Here is a 19127-nt window from a genome sequence, read left to right as displayed (position 1 = left end):
TAAGAATTATAACTATCAATGATTCGGTTAATTCCTATTTCAATCACCTAAATTATTTGGAGTGAAATAGGGTTCAGGCACTATCATTGTAAATTAGTTACTTAAGGCCTTTGTATTAAAGTTGCGTGACATGTTGATGTCATCGAAGTAGTAGTATAAGTACCTATTTACTATGCCTCCCCATGGGACAGAGTTAGACACCAGGGTCATTTTTTAACGTGGAGAAAAGGTACAAAAATAAAAAATTGTCTCAGTCGTGAAGGACTGATCCTCCACCGAAAGAGAACAAGAAATGAAAGTGCAGCATCTGAAGAACAGATACTACACTTTGAGGTATTTATTTGCTCCCCCACTGAGCAAATTAGGCACAAGGCCGATTTTTAAAGTGAGGAGTGAAGGGGAAATGGGGACCAATTCCCCAGGGAGTAGGGGAGCTGGATAGTGACAATTGGTATGAAGGGTTGCCCCTACATTGACCAAGGTCTTATATGTGGGGTTTCTCCCACATATGGTCTTTGCTTGCAGTATCTGCCGGAACAGATATTACACTTTGATCTTGGCCAAAAGGCCAAGTACCTGTGTGTAGTAGTATAAGTAGTTTGGCATAATAATGATACTTTTCTGTAAAAAAAATTTCTTTATTTACTTTTAAGAATGTTGCACATAAAAAAGAAAGGCACAACCGGAAGTTGCTGTGTTGTATTGAATTGCAGAAAAAGAATCAAGAAAATTGGTCAAAAGTTACTTTTTACTCTTTTATTCTCTTTTCCTAAAGACAAGAAATTATTTTCCATTTGAATGCGGGCAATTAAAAGAATTTCTTGCTGGGGGAAATACAGTAAAGTAGATATTTATAATTTTTAAAAGTTCATTTATTTATTCATTCTTAAAATTTGAAATTTAAGAAAGCTAAATCGAAATGTGCTTTTGCTTCTTTAAAAGAAACATTTAACTTTTAAAAATAAATATTTATTTACCTTTAAAACATGCGCAAATCGTTTTGGCTTAAATTTCAAAACGATATTTCAAAAATGTGCTTTTTTTTTTTTTTTTTTTTACTCATGTTCACTCCTTACAAAGCATATCGCCACTTGGACGTAAGGGGCTACTATTTGGGGTAATGTCTAGGAAAGATTAATAAGATATTTGTTTATGTTACATATAAACTTCTGCATATCAGTACAGCAGGGAAGCAGGCAGCAGGAAGGGAATTCCAAAGTATAGTTGTTTGAGGGAATAAATTAGAATAGGAAGCTTTCTGGCATTTAGGGACATCAACAGTGAAGGGGTGAGATCTTATTGTTAAGCAGGTTTGTTAAGGATATGTACGTCGAGGCAGGGGTACAAGTGAAACGAGTTCATCAGAACACGTTCCATTAAAATATTTGTAAAACAGGCACAGTGATACAACATTGTGGCGATGGGACAGTGGCTGGAGCTTAGTTGATAGTGGGACTGATTAGATTGACAACTCTTTTTTGGACTTTATCTAAAAGGGAGAGACTAGTAGATGCACCAGCCCAGATGTGGCAACAATACTCCATTCATTGGCGAATGGTGGCCTTGTAAAGGTACGGGATACTCTCAGGTGTGAGTAGTTTTCTAGCTCGATAGAGAGAACCCACCTTTTATATTTCTTAATTATTAATATTCAAATTAGTGTTGGCAGTACTATTGTTGGGACATAGTTATCTCCCTTTGGGTATATATTTTGTATTTTCGATACCAACATGGTGGAAGAGAGTCTGTAACTCGTGCCTGGAAAACTGAAATACAGCAGCTATAAGTTATGTTTGCTCTTTTCGAACAAACATGCCAACTATCATTCATCCTTTATGATGTCACAGTGCTTCTATTTGCTCTTGATAAATGCTTTTAGAAGTGTATTAAATGACCTGACGTCTTTTTCACCCTTTCTGTCTTTTTCATGATTGGCTATGATAAATCCTTCATGATGTCATCCATTTTCAAATATATTTCTTCCCTTCAACCTTCTTTTTTCCCCCTCAACCCTCTCTCTTTCTTCCATTCTTTCATGATACCTTCCCAATGAGTGAAGTGTGTGTGTGTGTGTGTGTGTGTGTGTGTGTGTGTGTGTGTGTGTGTGTGTGTGTGTGCAAATACAAAAAACAAGCATGGTTTACAAGTTTGTGTATGTGTATATTTTTTTCTAACACATAAAATTATCTTGGATTTTCATAGTCATATTTAAATAGAAATGCATTTAACAAATTGATGCTTGATTCAGATTGTGCTTTTTTTCATTACGCTATTTGCCAATTACAATTTGGTTCACTTTTGTTTCTTTCAAATAAAATTTGTTAGACTGATATATTTTTTTTTTTAATGGAAATTGATACAATCAAGGTATGAAGCCACTTGATGTAAGGAAATAAGCAAAAGGAAAATGGTACACCAAGATCAAAAATTAGTCAATGATAAGTGTTAGATAGATTCTGATCCAGCAAACAGCAATTTTTCCCCCTTTGTCAAAAACATCACTCACAGAATGCAAGGACTAAAGGATAAAATAAGAGAAGTGAGAGTCACCCCAATTTATAATCTAACCAGTGCGATGCACTTAAGAAATTAGGAAAAGTAAATTTCAACATTTTCTTACCTGTATCGGACTTTCGATAAAGAATTGCATTTTCTTTTGATTATATATTTCCATATTTCTAGCAATTACACGATGAATGATCTATTTTCTCTCATATGTCCATGTAATATCTTGCTTGGCAATAAGTTGTGAAAACAGGTACATCCAAACTCATGTAGTGATACAGAAACGACTAGCGCATCACTGCACCAGTGTACTCTCAGCTTTTCCTAATTTCTAACAAAGTTTTAAGCTGTTGACTTAGAATGAGTGCTTTATGCCAAACTTGTAGAGTAAATGTGGTATTGCGGTGACTAATCCCTAACTATGCATTAAATGGATACCATAATTCTTAGTTCGCCACAGTGTCGAGCCTATAACTTGCCATACAAGGGTCCATAGAAAATTTCAGTCAGTTTGAACCAATAGTTTCTGAGAAAAAATAGAATAAACAGGCAAAGAGAAAGATGCTTTGTCTCATATTTTTGTTAGAACGGTGGTGTTTTCTTAAACAAAAACATTTATGGAACAAAGTCAAAATAATTGACAGGAATACTAGGTGGAGAGTCAGGCAACTCAAGAAGGCAGCACATATGCTAAAAAAAAAAAAAAAATTACTTAGCAAACCAAGCCTAGATTTTAGTAGCATTTGGGAGTCTAACTATAGAATAAACAAACATTGTACACCCTTAAAATTTTGGAAATGAAAGGGAGATAATCCCATGTCGATTTTTATTAGAGTTGCCTCCCTTTTGTCAACCAATCTTTTTTTCACAAATTCGAAATTATAACCATAAAATAGAGACTAAATCACAAATTACGAAAATATCTACTGAGCCAGTAACTTTTCTCTTTTCTTTTCCAAAAAATAACCAACATGCCTGAAGACGGTTGAAGGACAATCCGAATGAAACGTTGCACAAAAAACACTCAACATGAGAACAATAGTCCGATCAATACAAGTTATATAAACAATTAACCCTCATCTAAAAAATTGAGAACTTTAAAAACAGCTGTAAAATGATAGACGGCTTTGACGGATGAAGTGAATGCATTTATTTTAAATCGTAAAAATACCATAAATTGTTTGAATATTTAAAAAAACATTTTAACATTTTCTTTACTGAGGCGTATGTATATTTAATTTTATTAGCAAGGAAAACTAAAGGTGTGATCTTTAAGAACTGATAATAAAAATGAAGAAAAGATTTTCTTTCTCATTTAATTGACACAAAACAATATTCCCTTGTTCTTAATGTTTTTTCTGACTAATTTCTGGTACACACGTTTTACTTAATGAGTTTGTAAGGAGAGAGAATTAGTTTTACTATTTTTTTGTTTTGTTTTTTAAGTAAAACTTTTCTCATGTGTGTGAGGACAACTCAACCTAAATACTCAACGAATTTTTTGATCTACAGACTTGAAATTTGGTATATAGGGTGTTCAGACATGTGGAAAACTTTAATTCCTTTTCATCCGGAAAAAAAGGACTGCTAAGGGGTTAAAATTGAAACATTTGTATGTGGGAGGCTACAGGATTTTTATCTGTTTGCTGTTTCATGACTACGCATGCACAAATCGTTCACATTATGTTAAGAATAAGTAGGTTTGAAAACACCTTTTAAAGATCGTGTCAAGCTGGCCTAATGGTTATCGTACTTGACCCACTGTCTTTAGGTTTTGGTTTTGATCACAGCTCAAGTATTTTTATTTTTTTTTTTTTTTTTTACAGACCAGAATGGACCTATTTACAAAAAAACATACTACTTGGATGCATTCATCTATGGTGACCCCTTTGTAAAACAAAAAAAACAAATGCACATGTCTCAGTTTTTGCAAGAATTAAAATAGAATATTTAAGCGTATTTTACAACCGGGCAGTGCCGGGTGGCCAGTTTATTAATAAAAATATTGCATTTTTTTTTTTTGTTTGATTGTTTTTCTTGGAAAGCTAAGTTTTTACCTTGATTGGCTGTTTAGGTTTTTATAGCAAAATTTATCTCCCATGTGGCAACAGCAGGAAATCAATTGTTATTGATAAAAATAAATTATTTGATACTCTTCTGAGCAACGCCGGGTAGCCCAACTAGTTTAGCATTAAATATGTAAATTTAAGATTCTTGGCTAAAGTTAAAAATCAGGTTATCTTTAAGTTTAGTCACCCTGTGTTTTAAAGGCTTTGTGTAGAGCTGTTGACTTCAAAATGAAGCAACTTTTTTAAATCTATTTTTTCAAATTGTATTTTTTAAAATAAGCAAATGAACCAAAAAAAAAGTTTATTCGTTTGCTTATTTTAAAATATACAATTTGAAAAAATGAAAAAGAAAAAAAAAAAGTTGTGTGGCTTGTATAACTGCAGTCAAACGATTCAGTCTCGAGTAATTCTAAATTAAACCTGAGAAATTTGGAGTCTTTGATGAACGTTGAGTTGTTCCTTAATTAATATTGCTCCCGGGTCCACTTTGATTCAGTGTGGTAATATGTTAGAGCATCCAGTGTTACTACATCAGGCTGTCTTCCTGACCAAAAATGCCTCATGTTATTTTTTTCTCCTTTTTCTTTACAAAACTCAGTGATGTTCCACAAAAACAATTTTTTTTTCTACAAAACAACCAAACCAAACACCATGAATAAATATTTGTAGATATAAAGAAATTGAAGCATAAAAAGTTTTCCTAAATTATTGGATTTGGCATTAAATAACTTGAAAAGGATTGATACACCATAAAACAAAATAAACCAACCAAACTTCTCTTCTAGTGGAAGAGAAATGATATAACTAACACCATATGTTAATGTTAGTACCAGATGGGTGACAGTCACTGTATGTGCTCTCCGCTTATTTCAGCATTTGTTTCCAGTAATCCTATATATATATACACATATATAAATAAGAAAATTTGAAAACCTGAAAATGTTGAGAAATGATAAAATCATTTTTTTTTTTAATCTTTTTTAGTTAATTTTTTTTTTTTTTTGGTGTTATTAAATTCCGAATTTTCGCCAATAACATGGCTTTATCAAGGAGATCAGTCGGATTGAGTTTTTTTTTTTTTTCTTCATAATGATGTAATGAGGACATTATGAAGAAGAAAAAAAAAACTCAATCCGACTGATCTCCTTGATAAAGCCATGTTATTGGCGAAAATTCGGAATTTAATAACACTAAAAAAAAAAATAAAATAAAAAAATAAAAATGATTTTACCATTTCTCAACATTTTCAGGTTTTCAAATTTTCTTATTTAAATTCATTAAAAAAAATGTTTTCTCTAAAGTGTGTGACTTTACATTGCTTATATATATATATATATATATATATATATATTTTGTGTACAGAAAGTTGTTAGTTGAGACAGGTCATTGGTACCGTCGGTTTCAAGCCCGATAATAAGGCCCGTTTAAGGTATCCTTATCAAGCTCTCTTCAGCCAATATTCGGCTGAAGAGAGCTTGATAAGGATACCTTAAACGGGCCTTATTATCGGGCTTGAAACCGACGGTACCAATGACCTGTCTCAACTAACAACTTTCTGTACACAAAATATAAGTACGCTCTTAAAATTTGGATTTTCCTTTTAATTGAGCACTCTGCTGGAATTCTTTTTCCAAAAAAACTAATCATATATATATATATATATATATATATATATATATATATATATTATGGCTATGTAAAGACCAAATTTAAACCTGTTTGAAAACATTATTTTAGATTGTGAAATTGAAAAATAAAAATTAATGCGTCAACTGACCGGTTTTGAAGCTTGCTCTTTTAGCTAAAATCGAGCTTAATTACGTTTTAAAAAGAAAAGGGGGGAACAATGAATCGGAGATGAAAAAGTAAGGGGAGGAAAAAAAATAAGGGAGGGGGGGGGTTAATTATTAAATAGAACTAGATTAAGCCCTAAGAGATTCTCTTTTTGATTGCGAAGAGAAGGTCTCAGAGTCTTAATATATATAGTTTCTAGAATTTTGAGATGGTAAAGAGAGTGCGACTTGCTAAGGATGGAAAAAAAACTCTGCACTAAAGTTCGAAGTGCAAATACAATTTATAAGGTGCTCTCCTATAGATGAGCCATGGGTATTGCTCCAAACGTCCGAAGGTAGGTAGTTTCCATTTCGAATTTTGGATGGAACATGTTGTTTTACGCTATTATCTAATCTTTGAGACGTTCGCCCAACATAGCGCACGCTGCAGCTACATTTGAATAAATAAATAATAGAATTGTTATGGAGGGGAGGAAGAACGTCTTTACAAATTGAAGACAAAATGGGTTTACAAGAACAAACAACACAGGTATTTGATGCAAAGTAACATTGTGGTACGACAGAAGAAATTTGCTTGGCAAATTTTTCACTAATATTACCTAGCCAAGGTAGGCGTAGGTAGATAGGACATTTGTTGACAGATGCCTGTTTAATTTTATTGGAATTACAAATTTTATTTTTAATTGTAGATTCCACGATTAGCAAAGGAAAACCATTATTGCAAAGAGTCTTGGTAATAAATTTGACTTCATTTAATTTGGTCTCTGAGCATATCATACAATCTCTATGGATAAGGGTATTGATAAGATTATATTTTTGTTTGGTGGGGTAAAAGAGTCCCAACGTGTGTAAAGACCAGTGAACGTAGGTTTACGGTAGATGGAAGTCAAGAAAACGGAAGGTGTTTTACAAACCAGTACATCTAGAAAAGAAAGGGAGAATTACTTTCCTTTTCTATAGTAAATTTAAGAACTGGGTGAATATTATTAAGGGATGCAAAAAAGATATCTGCTTCCGTTTCATTATTGAACAGACAAAAAGTGCCGTCAACATAACGAAAATAAATATCTGGTTTTTGAAAGCCAGATAAAAGATCTTTTTCATGGAAACCTATGAAAATATTTGCTAGAGCAGGTCACAGGGGAGAATCCATGGTAACAATCTATCTGCCTGTTCATAATGTTATTGAAACTGAATTCAACCGACATGGTGGCGAATTCCATAAGTTCCACAAAAATATTTTCAGGAATAGGGGGAGTTGGGAGCTGACTGCGATAAAGGGCATCGGCACATATATCAATAGTCTCTGAGAGTGGAACGCAGGTAAAAAGGCTTTCAATATCAAAAGAACACAAATTTGTCAGTTTGAGTGTAATTCTACATAAATTTAGCAAAAGAAAAAGAATTTTTAATTCAGAAAGAACTATACTGTTCCAAAACTGGTTCTAAAATATTAGTAAGCCATTTGGCTACTTTATGTTGGGCGGAACCTATCATGGATAGTATAGGTCTTAAAGGTACCCCACTCTTATGAGTTTTAGGTAAACCACAGAGACAGGAACGTATATATATATAAAAGGGCTCCCTCAGTTTTTGACAGACTATGGTTACCCATGAAGGGGTACCTGCACATGAATGTCTTATTGGCAGAAGATGCGCAGTCTCCAACCACACCTCTCCTGCGTGAACATGTTTAAATATCAGTGGTAAGTGAAATGTACAAGACGACTAGAAACAAATGCCGAGATAAGCGGAGATCACATACAGCATCTAGAATTCCCAAATGGTCACCCATCTGGTACTAACTAGGCTCATTGTTGCTTAAGTTTGGTGATCTGACGAGAACCGGTGTGTCAACGTGATTATGCCATATTACACTCTACTTGCCACTAGTATTTAACAATGTTGACTCAGGAAAGGTGTGGTTGGAGATTGTGCACTTTTTGCCACAAAAATTTCATGCACAGGCATCCCTACGGTGTGTATCCATAGTCTGTCAAGACCGAAGGAGCCTTTAGCCTTTTTTACCTTACTTTATGTTAATCCATCTTTGAATTGTGTGTTGAGCATTCAGTTTTTATAGAAGTTCTTTTACAACAAAATCTTTTCATTCTAGCACAGCGTTTATACAAACAAACCTCTTTGATCTTCTTCCTTATAAAACCCGTAATTTCCCAAATGAATCATCCGATCTCTTAATTACAGGTATGACATTTCCACCTGGTACAGAATTGTTGACATTTCCATACAAGAAATAATCACAGTCATTTTAGCTTTGTTTTTTGTTTTTGATCACTTTGCCTAAATCGACTCGTGATGCAACTGATAAAGTGCAAAGTAATATTTATCAGTTCTCTCTGACAATTTTCTGGAGTTGAAGGTTCAATCTTTAATACAGACGGTAATACAGGGGTAATTAATAATTACCAAAGATTTCTGGCCAGTCATGGCTGACAGAGCAAAAACAGTCTATGCTCATGAATTTGAATCATAAATAAAGGGTTCAGTTGGAAATTTTGAACAGATTGCCAAGTTTTGACATAAAAGATTTTAGAGTTTAACAAGACCCCTGAAGAAGGTCGGCGGTTACATTGATCCAAAATCCGAAAGCCGTGTAAAGTTCACCCGAACTTTACATTTGAAAATGCATAACATTTTTTAGGTGTTAGTTCTTTAAATAATAAATAGGAACATGTTGCCACACCTGGTGCATTTACCGCGAGTATCTCCTTGGACAGGGTCAAAAAAAAAAAAAAAAAAAAAAAAGTCTCCTGTTTAATAGGTTCTGCTTTGTCAACTAGGCTCCAACCCCTGTCCCATCACTGCACAATGTTGCATTCCTGTGCGTTTTACAAGTATTTTAATGGAATATGCTCTGATGAACTCATTGTGCCATCTCAACATGCGTATCCCCGACAAACTTGATTAGCAACAAAATCACATCCTTTCATGGTTGAGGTCCCTAAATGTCAGAAAGCTTTCTACTGTTATGGGGTTAAATGCTAATAAATGAAAAGAAACACAGGATTTTTAGGAAATGAACATGTATTCATATATATTACAGGCAAAGTGCATTGAGCAAATCCATTACTCAACGGTAGGACGTTTGCACACATCCAGCTTGGTCGTGTGCCAATCTCAGACTGCCGGGCACCGGTCTCGATACCAAAAGTGACGTTACTAGAGAAAATGACGTCATGAGATAGTCTATTAATCCCATGGAAGGGCGTCTCCAACATACTGTCACAGCTTCTTCCCTGGAACAACTAGTCTTTGGAATTTTCTTCCTGCTACTTGTTTTCCTGACTGTACTGATATACAGAAGTTCAAATGTAATGTAAACAAACATCTTAACCTTTCATAGGCGTGGTTCCAATCAGTAGCCCCTTATGTCCAAATGAGTAAAAAAAAAAAAAAAGGAGAGAAACTAGTGCTAATGTGATGGCAGGAGTTAGGAATGGAAGCGGTTCAACAAACTCCTGTCATTACCAACCAGCAAAGCATTGCCATTGTTGACCAACAGAAGGAATGTGTATGAATTGTGATGTGCAGAAGTAAAATCTGGCCATTTAGGTTTGAGAATGTGCATTGCATGGATAGAAATAATATGATTGATACGATGGATGTGTAATGCAAGTCTTAAAAACAGGCTTTGTTCTTATAAGCTCACATGAAGATTAAATTCGAACAATGTAGCGAAATGTGCAGAACAGGAGACTTTGATGATTTGGCCACATTGAAAGAATGAGAGTTCTTGAGTTAGTCAATGTAGAGCAATTTCTTTTTTTTGTTGTTATCATCCTCCATGGTTCTTATTTTTAAGATGGAATCATCTCGTCACTTAAGATACAAAAAATAAAAAAAGTAATTTTAAAAATTTCATCTAATGGTGCTGTTGTGTTGAGCGTAAAACTAAAATACACTTTCACAGCTTTCGTGCTAGGATCAACATATTGTTAGTATTGTTATGTCTAAAAATAGTACGATAATAATATTGCGGGTTTTGCGTTTGTGCCAGACGTCCCCAAAAATGTCAAACTCTCATAAGGGTTTAGGAGATAGACCCCCCCCTCCCCATAACCAGATTCATATCTTTAATCTACATTAATCGGAGTACTTGGATAAGTATGTTTTAGTTGGAACAAAGTTGGTACAATAATATTGTGGGGTCTGCACTTCCATAAAATAGAAATATGTCACAAACTCCTATAAGAGTTTTAGAAATAGACTCTCCCCACTCAACCGCTCCAGTAGATATCTCACTGCCGATGCAATCCTCTATCTTTATAACAGCTAGGTACACACTAAAATGGAGTACTGTTGCCACATCTGGGCAGGAGCTGCTCGGCACTCCCTATCCAGCCTTGATAGAATTCAAAACCAGCTTTCAAACCTAGTAGATGATGCCCTTTTCTCTTCCTTACAACTTCTTTCCAACAGAAGAGATGTGAGCCTGTCTCTGCTCTATCATTATTCTCATGGCAGATGCTCGACTGAACTCTAATCTATGGTTCCCTCTTGCCAAACTTTTGCAAAAAAACACTTAACTAGCAACAATCACTACATGCGATTTCTCCCACTCTCTAACTGTGCCTAAATCTAAACGCAAATTCTTTGAACAACGCTTCTTTCCCAGAACTGCCTGCCTGTGGAAAACTCTTTCGCTGGCCTGCTTCCCAGTTGAATACAACATGGTAGCCTTCAAATCCAATGTAAACAAGTTCTTGTTGAGCCGTCCCCACAAATAATTAAATTCTACCTAATTTACACCATTAATGATTAATAGGGATGTACCGATTATCGAATTAGCCGATTACCGATTAATCAGCCGATTATGAAGTTTTCTAATGCCGATTTATCAGCAAATTTTGTCATAAATGATAATAATATTAATTATATTGGAAAAGAAAGACAAGTTAACTCACTCTTGCTTGTCAGTGAAAATTTATCAAAAAGATATGTATCGTTTAAACCATATTATCAAATAACAGGCATGATGCGCTGTTAACATGTAGACTTTTACACCTGCACTGAATTTGAGGCAAGTAGATTTAAGCATATGAAAAATCCCTCCTTTCTCGTCCTATTGAATTATCATTATTATTTTTTTTACTTTAAATCACTGTTAAAGAAAATTATTAGTTCATCTTTCAGTTTTCATGTACAGTAAATTGTGTTGATGTGTGAACCGAAAATAAAGCATTCTTCATGAGTCCTTTACAAAAGTAAAACAAAAATTCAACTGTTTCTTACTGAAATTAGCATTTCATAAACTGCAGAGATTTGGACAGCTACAACAGATAATGCTCCCTTTCTGAGTTTGACAGGTCATTCGCTTTCAAATGACTTTGAACATTGCAGAGCTGTGCTTAGAGTGGTTCCATTCTCTGGTGCATACACAGGTGCAAGAATAAGTGAGGAATTGCACAATGTTCTGGATGAGTATAAAATCCAATAAAATTTTCTTAGTCTTGCAAGATTCAGTATCAGATATGGTTGCTAATGTCAGAGAATGTGATTTAGAATAACTATCATACATTGTAACTCAGGCTGTGATGACAACCATTATATCTAACAGAAATACAGTTTCTCACTTTAATTGCTTTCTATTAGCAATTAGTAAATTAACTGAAATACAGGATCAGCTTAATTTGAAAAAACAAACTCATTCAAGATGTGACCATATGGTGGAATTCAACATATTATATGTTGAAAATAAATTAAGAATGAAAAGCTCTTGTAATGTGTGCATTAATAAGATTCCTACCTTAACAACTTAACAATGTGGACTTGTTTGAAAAAATATCCAGTTCATGAGTCCATTTGAAGAAATCAATAAAGAAACAAGTCACAGAACATCAACCATATCAATGATAATACCTACAAATTTAGCTCTGAGGTTATTTCTGTCGAAAGCTGTCCAATCTAATTCCAGTATTTCTAAGTTTAGTGAAATCCTTCTTACCATTGTTGAAAAATTCAGATTATTAATCAAAACAAGATTTTCATCCCATCTGAATGATAAAAACTTGTGTATGTCTATTTTCCTAGACCCATGATTCAAATATCAATTTTAAAAGATTGGCATAGAAAACATATGAAGAATTGGATTCTACATCTACTTTCCACTGATGATCAGCAGCAAACACTACCTTGCTGAGGGTGAAGAAGCACAGACATGTGTAAATTACATGGCAACTTTGAAACCAATTGGCAAAAAAGTAACCAGTAAAAATGTTACAAAAGATGTTTTCATCACTCCTAGTATAAGAAGACAATAGAGAGTAAAAGTACAATTATTTCTAATTTAAATTTGGCTTTCATTTTTGAGGCATGAAAAGTGAACATTGCATCATTTATAAGAGCAAAATAGCTCTGATGGATAATGTTTAAAGTATCATTAAATAAAACTGAATTAAATGACAGTAAATATGAAATGATTAAGTCTTTTTTAAAAAAAACAATTTCAGCTGCAACTTACTTCATTATAAGTTAATAAAAATGCTGATAGGTTCAATTTTTGTGGCAGAAATAAAGTACCAAATGTCATAAACATGTATTAATTGCAAAATCATATATCACAAAAACTATTAAAAGATCTGGGATTTTGCATGCTTAATCAGTATATATTGTAGAATGCTATATCCAAATGTCAGCTCTTTACATGTTTTTAAATAGTATCCTTAAGAAAAATGTAATAATTTTATGTAGTATTTTTCACTTTGTTTATGGCAATATAATTAAGTAAACATATGTTCAACATCAATTTAACTTTAATAAAAGAGGGAGTTGCATGTTATCAATAATAGTTCTTTATACAATCGGTATTTCTTTGTGATTCTGTTGAATTCCTCGCTTGGTACTGATCACATCCATCCATTTGAAGTGGTTCCTTCAACCTCATTACACAGTCAAACACATACAGAGAAAAAAACTTCTGTTGTCCTTCAATGCTTGTGGCACAAATCAAATGGTTATGATTGAAATATTTTATGGTTGTAAAAAAGTGCCAAAAATAGGCCCTGGTTGATAGATAATCTCCTTACTGTGCGACCTTGAGGGCAAATGTCACAGACTTCATTTGTTAAATTCTGATCAATAGTCACTGAGATTTGGAACTTATAAAATTGCCAAAAAGGTGGTATATATATATATATATATATATATATATATATATATATATACACAGCATAATCATGTTGACACACCAGATCACCAAAGTTAAGCAACATTGAACCTGGCCAGTATCAAATCGGTGACCATTTGGGAAGGCTAGAGGCTGTATGTACCGCACCAAGTTGTAGAAATTTCCAGGTTAGTATCTGGAGGCAAATTAATTCACTGGGGAGATGCACCCCCAATTTTCATTAAAATATGCATCTAGAAGGAAACTCTGATGTAAAAACTGCAGTCTACTGTATACTCTGTCCTGTGGCAGTCATCTGCACTGACAAAGATTAGCAGTAATACAAAAAAACGTGGATGGTTCTACACAACGCCTTCACCACTATAAACAAATCAGATGTGTGAATTTCCAAGCAATTTAGTTGTTATGGTAGAAGCTAATACATCAAAATCGACAGGAGAGTCCATCATTATATATATATATATATATATATATATATATATATATATATATACACACACACACACACACCTGTAGCTAAATTGAATATTGAAATGTTCATATCTTTGGTTCTATGGGACAAAACTACATGAAAATTTGTAGGCTTTTTAAAGATTGTAATACTATTCTATAGTTAAAATTATATGGCAATTAGTAAAAAAAATGTATATTTTCAAACCAATAAAATATGCCCAAATTTGTGTACATTTGTATATATGTAGTGTCCTGGCAAGCTAGCTTCAGTGTTGCTGCTTTAGGATGAATTTTGCTTAGGATTTTTTTGTTTGATTGTCTCCCCTGAGGCTTTGCCAGGCCACTAATATATGTCTGTGTGTGTGTGTGTGTTGCCTTCAGTAAGAAGGGTTAGAGAATCTACATAAAAATTAGGTGTATTCGTATTTAAAATTTTCAGGAAACTTGTGCCATTACTAACCAGCAGAGTCTATTATGCATGTGTGTGTAGTGTTATTATGTCTGGAAGTGAAACATGGCCAGTGAAGGTTGGGACATGCATTGTCTGGTGAGAAATGATATGAATATAATACAATCTTAAAGGTTGGATTAAATCTAATGATCTCAAAGAAAAATCAAATTTGGGTGTAGGGAGACAGTATACAGAACAGGAGACTTCATTGATTTGGTCACAGTGAAAGAATTGATATTAATACTTTGTTTAGTAAATATAGAATAATTGGAGTAGCAGAGTCAGTTTGCAGGGGACAACAAATGATAAGGATTTGAGGGATAAATAAAGATCTGATCAGAGATAGGTTAGTTTGGAAATCAATTTCTAAAAGTTGTCAAACACATGGCAGTATTTAAAATGAACATTAAACCAATATGATGATTATTATGAAAGTATTTTTGCAGTCATAATTAAACCGTTAGACATTTTCCTCCTTTTCCTTCATCTTTCTTTCCATGTCAGCCTTAATTTATTTTCTGTGTTAAAAACTGATTTTGTTTAAATTTTTAATTAATTTATTTTTATTTTATTTATGTATTATTTTTTTTTTTTTTTCAGGAGTTTTATGGAATTCTGATGTCCTCATTCCTGGTTCTTTGGATACTATCAGGAAGTTGAAAAAATTGGTGAGATTTGTTATGTGAACTTATGTAGGGAGTCTATTGACCTCTACCGCAGGTTTCATTACAGTTAATCTGAACTCTTTTATTCATTTTCTGAGTTTTAATCTTCTATTAAAGCAGACAACGTGAACAATAGATAGATATGAATAGGGAGATATGTACGTAAATATGTATGTATGTAAGCAGAAAAATGGATAGGAACACTCATTGATTGATAAAAATGAACTTACTTAAATATATCAGATGGGAATAGATAAATCAATACAATTTTTGAAGGCCAAACTCCTTCAAACAAGGCCAAATTCATGAAATTCGGCTTTAAAAAAGGCCAAGCTGGCAATTCTGGACAAGAATACAAGAGTGATCTCCCTTTTGATGTAGCTTCATTTTTGAATATCGTTATAATAATAATACACCCTCATTGTTGTAATGGTGTGAGAAATAAACTTGTAGTAATTTCAACATGCAATGGTTTTTCACCAAGGAAAGAAGTCGGTGAAATGTAAAAAATGGGAACATTCAAAAGAAACAGGGTAAAAATAAAGAGCATTGTCTGTCAAGAAGTGCCGGACTAAAGGAGTAAATTAAAGATATTCTCTTACAATGTGCTTTTATTATTTTTATTGAACTATGTAGTATGATATTACTTTCTGATTATTTATTAGTATAGTACTTATTAATTTATCTTTTTTTTTTTATCAATTCTATATTTAAAATACACTATTTTCATAGAAATGTTAATAAACTCACATTTGTTGCAGATTATTGGTTTTCTGTCCAAAAAAAACAAACTTTTTGCACTATCCAGAAAAATGTTAGTTTTATAAAAACACTAGCGAAGGGTAACCGGCGTTGCCCGGGTGTTTGGAGGTGTGTGTAGAAACTCTGGTGGTGGGGTGGGGTGGGGGGGAGGTAAAAAAAAATGTTTTGGTAGGTAAGTATGAGGATGGAACCTGAACCGTTGAGGCAAAGTTGTAAATTAAAGTGTGAAAAAAAAAAAATGTGCGACGTTAACGATTGCCCCACTGCGAGATGCTAACGGAAACACGTTTGAATTTATTTAATTACTTGGATTTGGCAGGTGCCCGTTTTAATGAGTTAATGAGGTCAAGTTTGACTGCAGGATAGTATTTCATTTACTGTGGAACGCTTCCCCTCCCCTAAGATGTTATAGGAAAAAGACTAACCCACATGCGGCGAGCGACAAATGTTGAATATTTATCTTCCCGAAATCGAGCAAATTAAATAGATAGGCGAGCTTCGTTGTTAACACTGAGATATTACGATTTATATGTGATATAAAAAGTTTTAAAAAGTTGTGAAGCGAGCGACCGCTTCTCTGAAAAAAGCCTTTTGTAGACATACATAAAAAGTGAACACACATACATACATACATTTTCGCTTTTATATTTATAGATAATTTATAAATATTCAAAACAAGGAAAAAAATTCTTAATCCTAACCTATAGATTTTCAAAGATAAGCTCTTTATCAAGGGAGAAAATATATAAAACCTATTTTTTGTCAAAGTAAAAATTCAAAGGATTAGACAGAAAAGAATAGAGATAAGGTAGCCATTGAAGTTATAATCCATTGTCCAAAGGATAGAATCTGAAATATGATGTAAAAGGTCGGTTAATAATAAAATGACCAAAAATATCTGAAGAGTTTGTAAGCAATCAATGTATAAATAAAATTTTATTTGTGCAACATTTCAGTTGGATTGTTTGGAAAGACGGTCAAAGGACAATCTGACCGAAACGTTGCACAAATAACACTCAAAATGAGAACAATAGTCTGATCAATATAAGTAATATAACCAATCAGCCCTCATCTAAAAAATTCAGAACTTTAATGAAGTTCTTGTTATTTGTAGCACTTCCTGGCAAACAAGAAATTTTTAAAGTTCAACAGAAAAATCTTAAATAATATATATGGATACACATATATCGCAGTCACTTTGGATATACCACACTATGAGACCACTCCAGAATTATCAATTGTTATGCTATGCACATAAAAACTGACTGACCATGTAACCCATTATCTAGAATGGGCATAACTTCTGTGAGATCTCAAGAGGTCAATCTCGGATTTCCCTTCTAAATAAAATTACTACCAAGTTTTAAAACCTGTAACAATATTTTATTCTGGCAAGTTAAAATGATAAACTTACAATCAGAACAAAAGTTCTTTCCAGCCAAACACAAAATAACAATCTTATCAAGCTGAGTTCAAAACCTAATCTGTTTCTGAGACCAATTAATGAGGTCAAGTTTGACTGCGGGATAGTATTTCATTTACTGCGGAACGCTTCACCCCCCCCAAGATGTTATAGGAAAAAGACTAACCCACATGCAGCGAGCAGAGTTCAAAACCTAATCTGTTTCTGAGACCAATTAAAATCAAAATCTCCTTTTTCTTTGTCCATTCGTCAAATAAGATCAAAGTGTAGTATCTGTTCCGGCAGATACTGCAAGCAAAGACCAGATGTGGGGGAAACCCCACATGCCTGACCATTAACCAGCTCCCATTTCCCACCTCTCGGGAGCTGGTTCCCTTTTTCCCTTCCCCCTCCCTTCACTCCTCACATTAAAAATCGGCCTTGTGCCTAATTTGCTCGGTGGGGGAGCAAATAAATACCATCTGTTCTTCAGATGCTGCATTTCTATTTCTTGTTCTCTTTCGGTGGAGGAGAAATCCTTCACAACTGAGACAATTTTTATTTTTGTACCTTTTCTCCATGTTAAAAAACGACCCTGGTGTCCAACTCTGTCCCGTGGGGAGGCATAGTAAATAGGTACTTCTATATAATGGACTTTGTCATTGAATCCCAATGTATGAGATTCAAGCAACTAAGTTGTCCGACATCCACACAGATAATTTTATTGTGGTGAAGGCTTTGTGTAGGACCATCCATACCTTTTAGAACACCTAACCTCAGTTGGTGCGAATGATTGCCACAAGACTGATCAGACAATAGAGCACTGGTTTTACATTAGAGTTTTTATTCTCTTAGATGCATGTCTTAACAATGATTGAAGGCGCATCTGCCCTAATGAAATTTTTCATTGAAATTTTTTTAATTTTTCAAATCTTTTAAATTAAAAAAAATTTAATATTTTTTTTTATATTAAAAAATTTTTGTTTTAATATAATTTCGTTGGTTTTGTGTTTTTATTTTCATGTCCTATTTCATGTGTTTACAACCCTATCTTTGATATAAAACTATTTAAATTTAATATTTCTATTTCCAGGGGAAAAATGTCTATTTTATAACCAATAACAGCACTAAAACCCGGAAAGAATACTGCAAAAAGTTTACCGATCTGAAATTTGATGTCAAAGAAGTAAATTTCCTTTCCTTGTTTTTGATTATCTTTCATTATCTTTGCTGTTGTTGTTTGAAAGTGTTGCTATAAACATCTGCATGTATTTTATTTTATTTATTCATCTGTTTTCATGTCACTCGAGTGTTTCTCTAATCTTTATTGCTACTATTATATATAAAGGAAACTTTGCGTGTGTGTGAGTTTGTTTCTTATGAATTTGAAAACGGCTGGGCTGATTCTTATGAAATTTAACAAAAGGTACTTTATGTGCCTGGCAGTGTTCTTAGATAGTTTCTGTATCAGAATGTCTTTGATAAGTATTGATAATCAAAATAATCCGACGAAAGAAAAAAACAGGCGATTTACTAAAGTTAACACCTTATCTTTACTTAACTAAAGTTAACACCTTACACAGCCTAACATCCCAAGTGCATTTAAGAAGTTTTATTATCATGTAAGCCGAAAGGCCTGACATATAAAATCAACAGTAGGTTCCTTGATATGACAGGAGCATGTTCGAAACGAATGTTTCTGTTTAGAGCACAATTGAAGCATGACCCGAAACTTTTGCATTTTAAACTTTAATGCAAGCTATTATATATAAAAAGTAATTTTATAAAATCAACAGTAGGTTCTCTACAGTGCAATGTAGACTACAATGTATTGTGGACTAAGTCACTGCGAGGAGGCATGTGAAGCTTCCTTCTGGTGC

The 19127-nt window shown here is 33.5% G+C and overlaps 1 protein-coding gene across 3 annotated transcripts in view; it reads left to right on the top strand.

Annotated features, from left to right (window-relative positions):
• The window catches only part of LOC145292913 (glycerol-3-phosphate phosphatase-like), a 117125-nt gene that overhangs the window by 21154 nt on the left and 76844 nt on the right, over positions 1 to 19127 (top strand). For all 3 annotated transcript variants that reach the window (XR_013869615.1, XM_080139070.1, XM_080139071.1), the window contains exons 2-3: positions 15019 to 15086; positions 18341 to 18433. Coding sequence is in view for 2 of the 3 variants with exons in the window: in XM_080139070.1 (XP_079995196.1) it covers positions 15019 to 15086; positions 18341 to 18433 (161 nt within the window). In the remaining variant the exon portion in view is untranslated. The remainder of the gene's footprint in view (positions 1 to 15018; positions 15087 to 18340; positions 18434 to 19127) is intronic.

This window comes from Euprymna scolopes, chromosome 14 (genome assembly GCF_053919585.1).
Source record: "Euprymna scolopes isolate OS-2025 chromosome 14, ASM5391958v1, whole genome shotgun sequence".
Taxonomy (NCBI): domain Eukaryota; kingdom Metazoa; phylum Mollusca; class Cephalopoda; order Sepiida; family Sepiolidae; genus Euprymna; species Euprymna scolopes.
The sequence above is the reverse complement of the archived record's forward strand: the minus strand, read 5'-3'. Positions and strand labels throughout refer to the sequence as shown.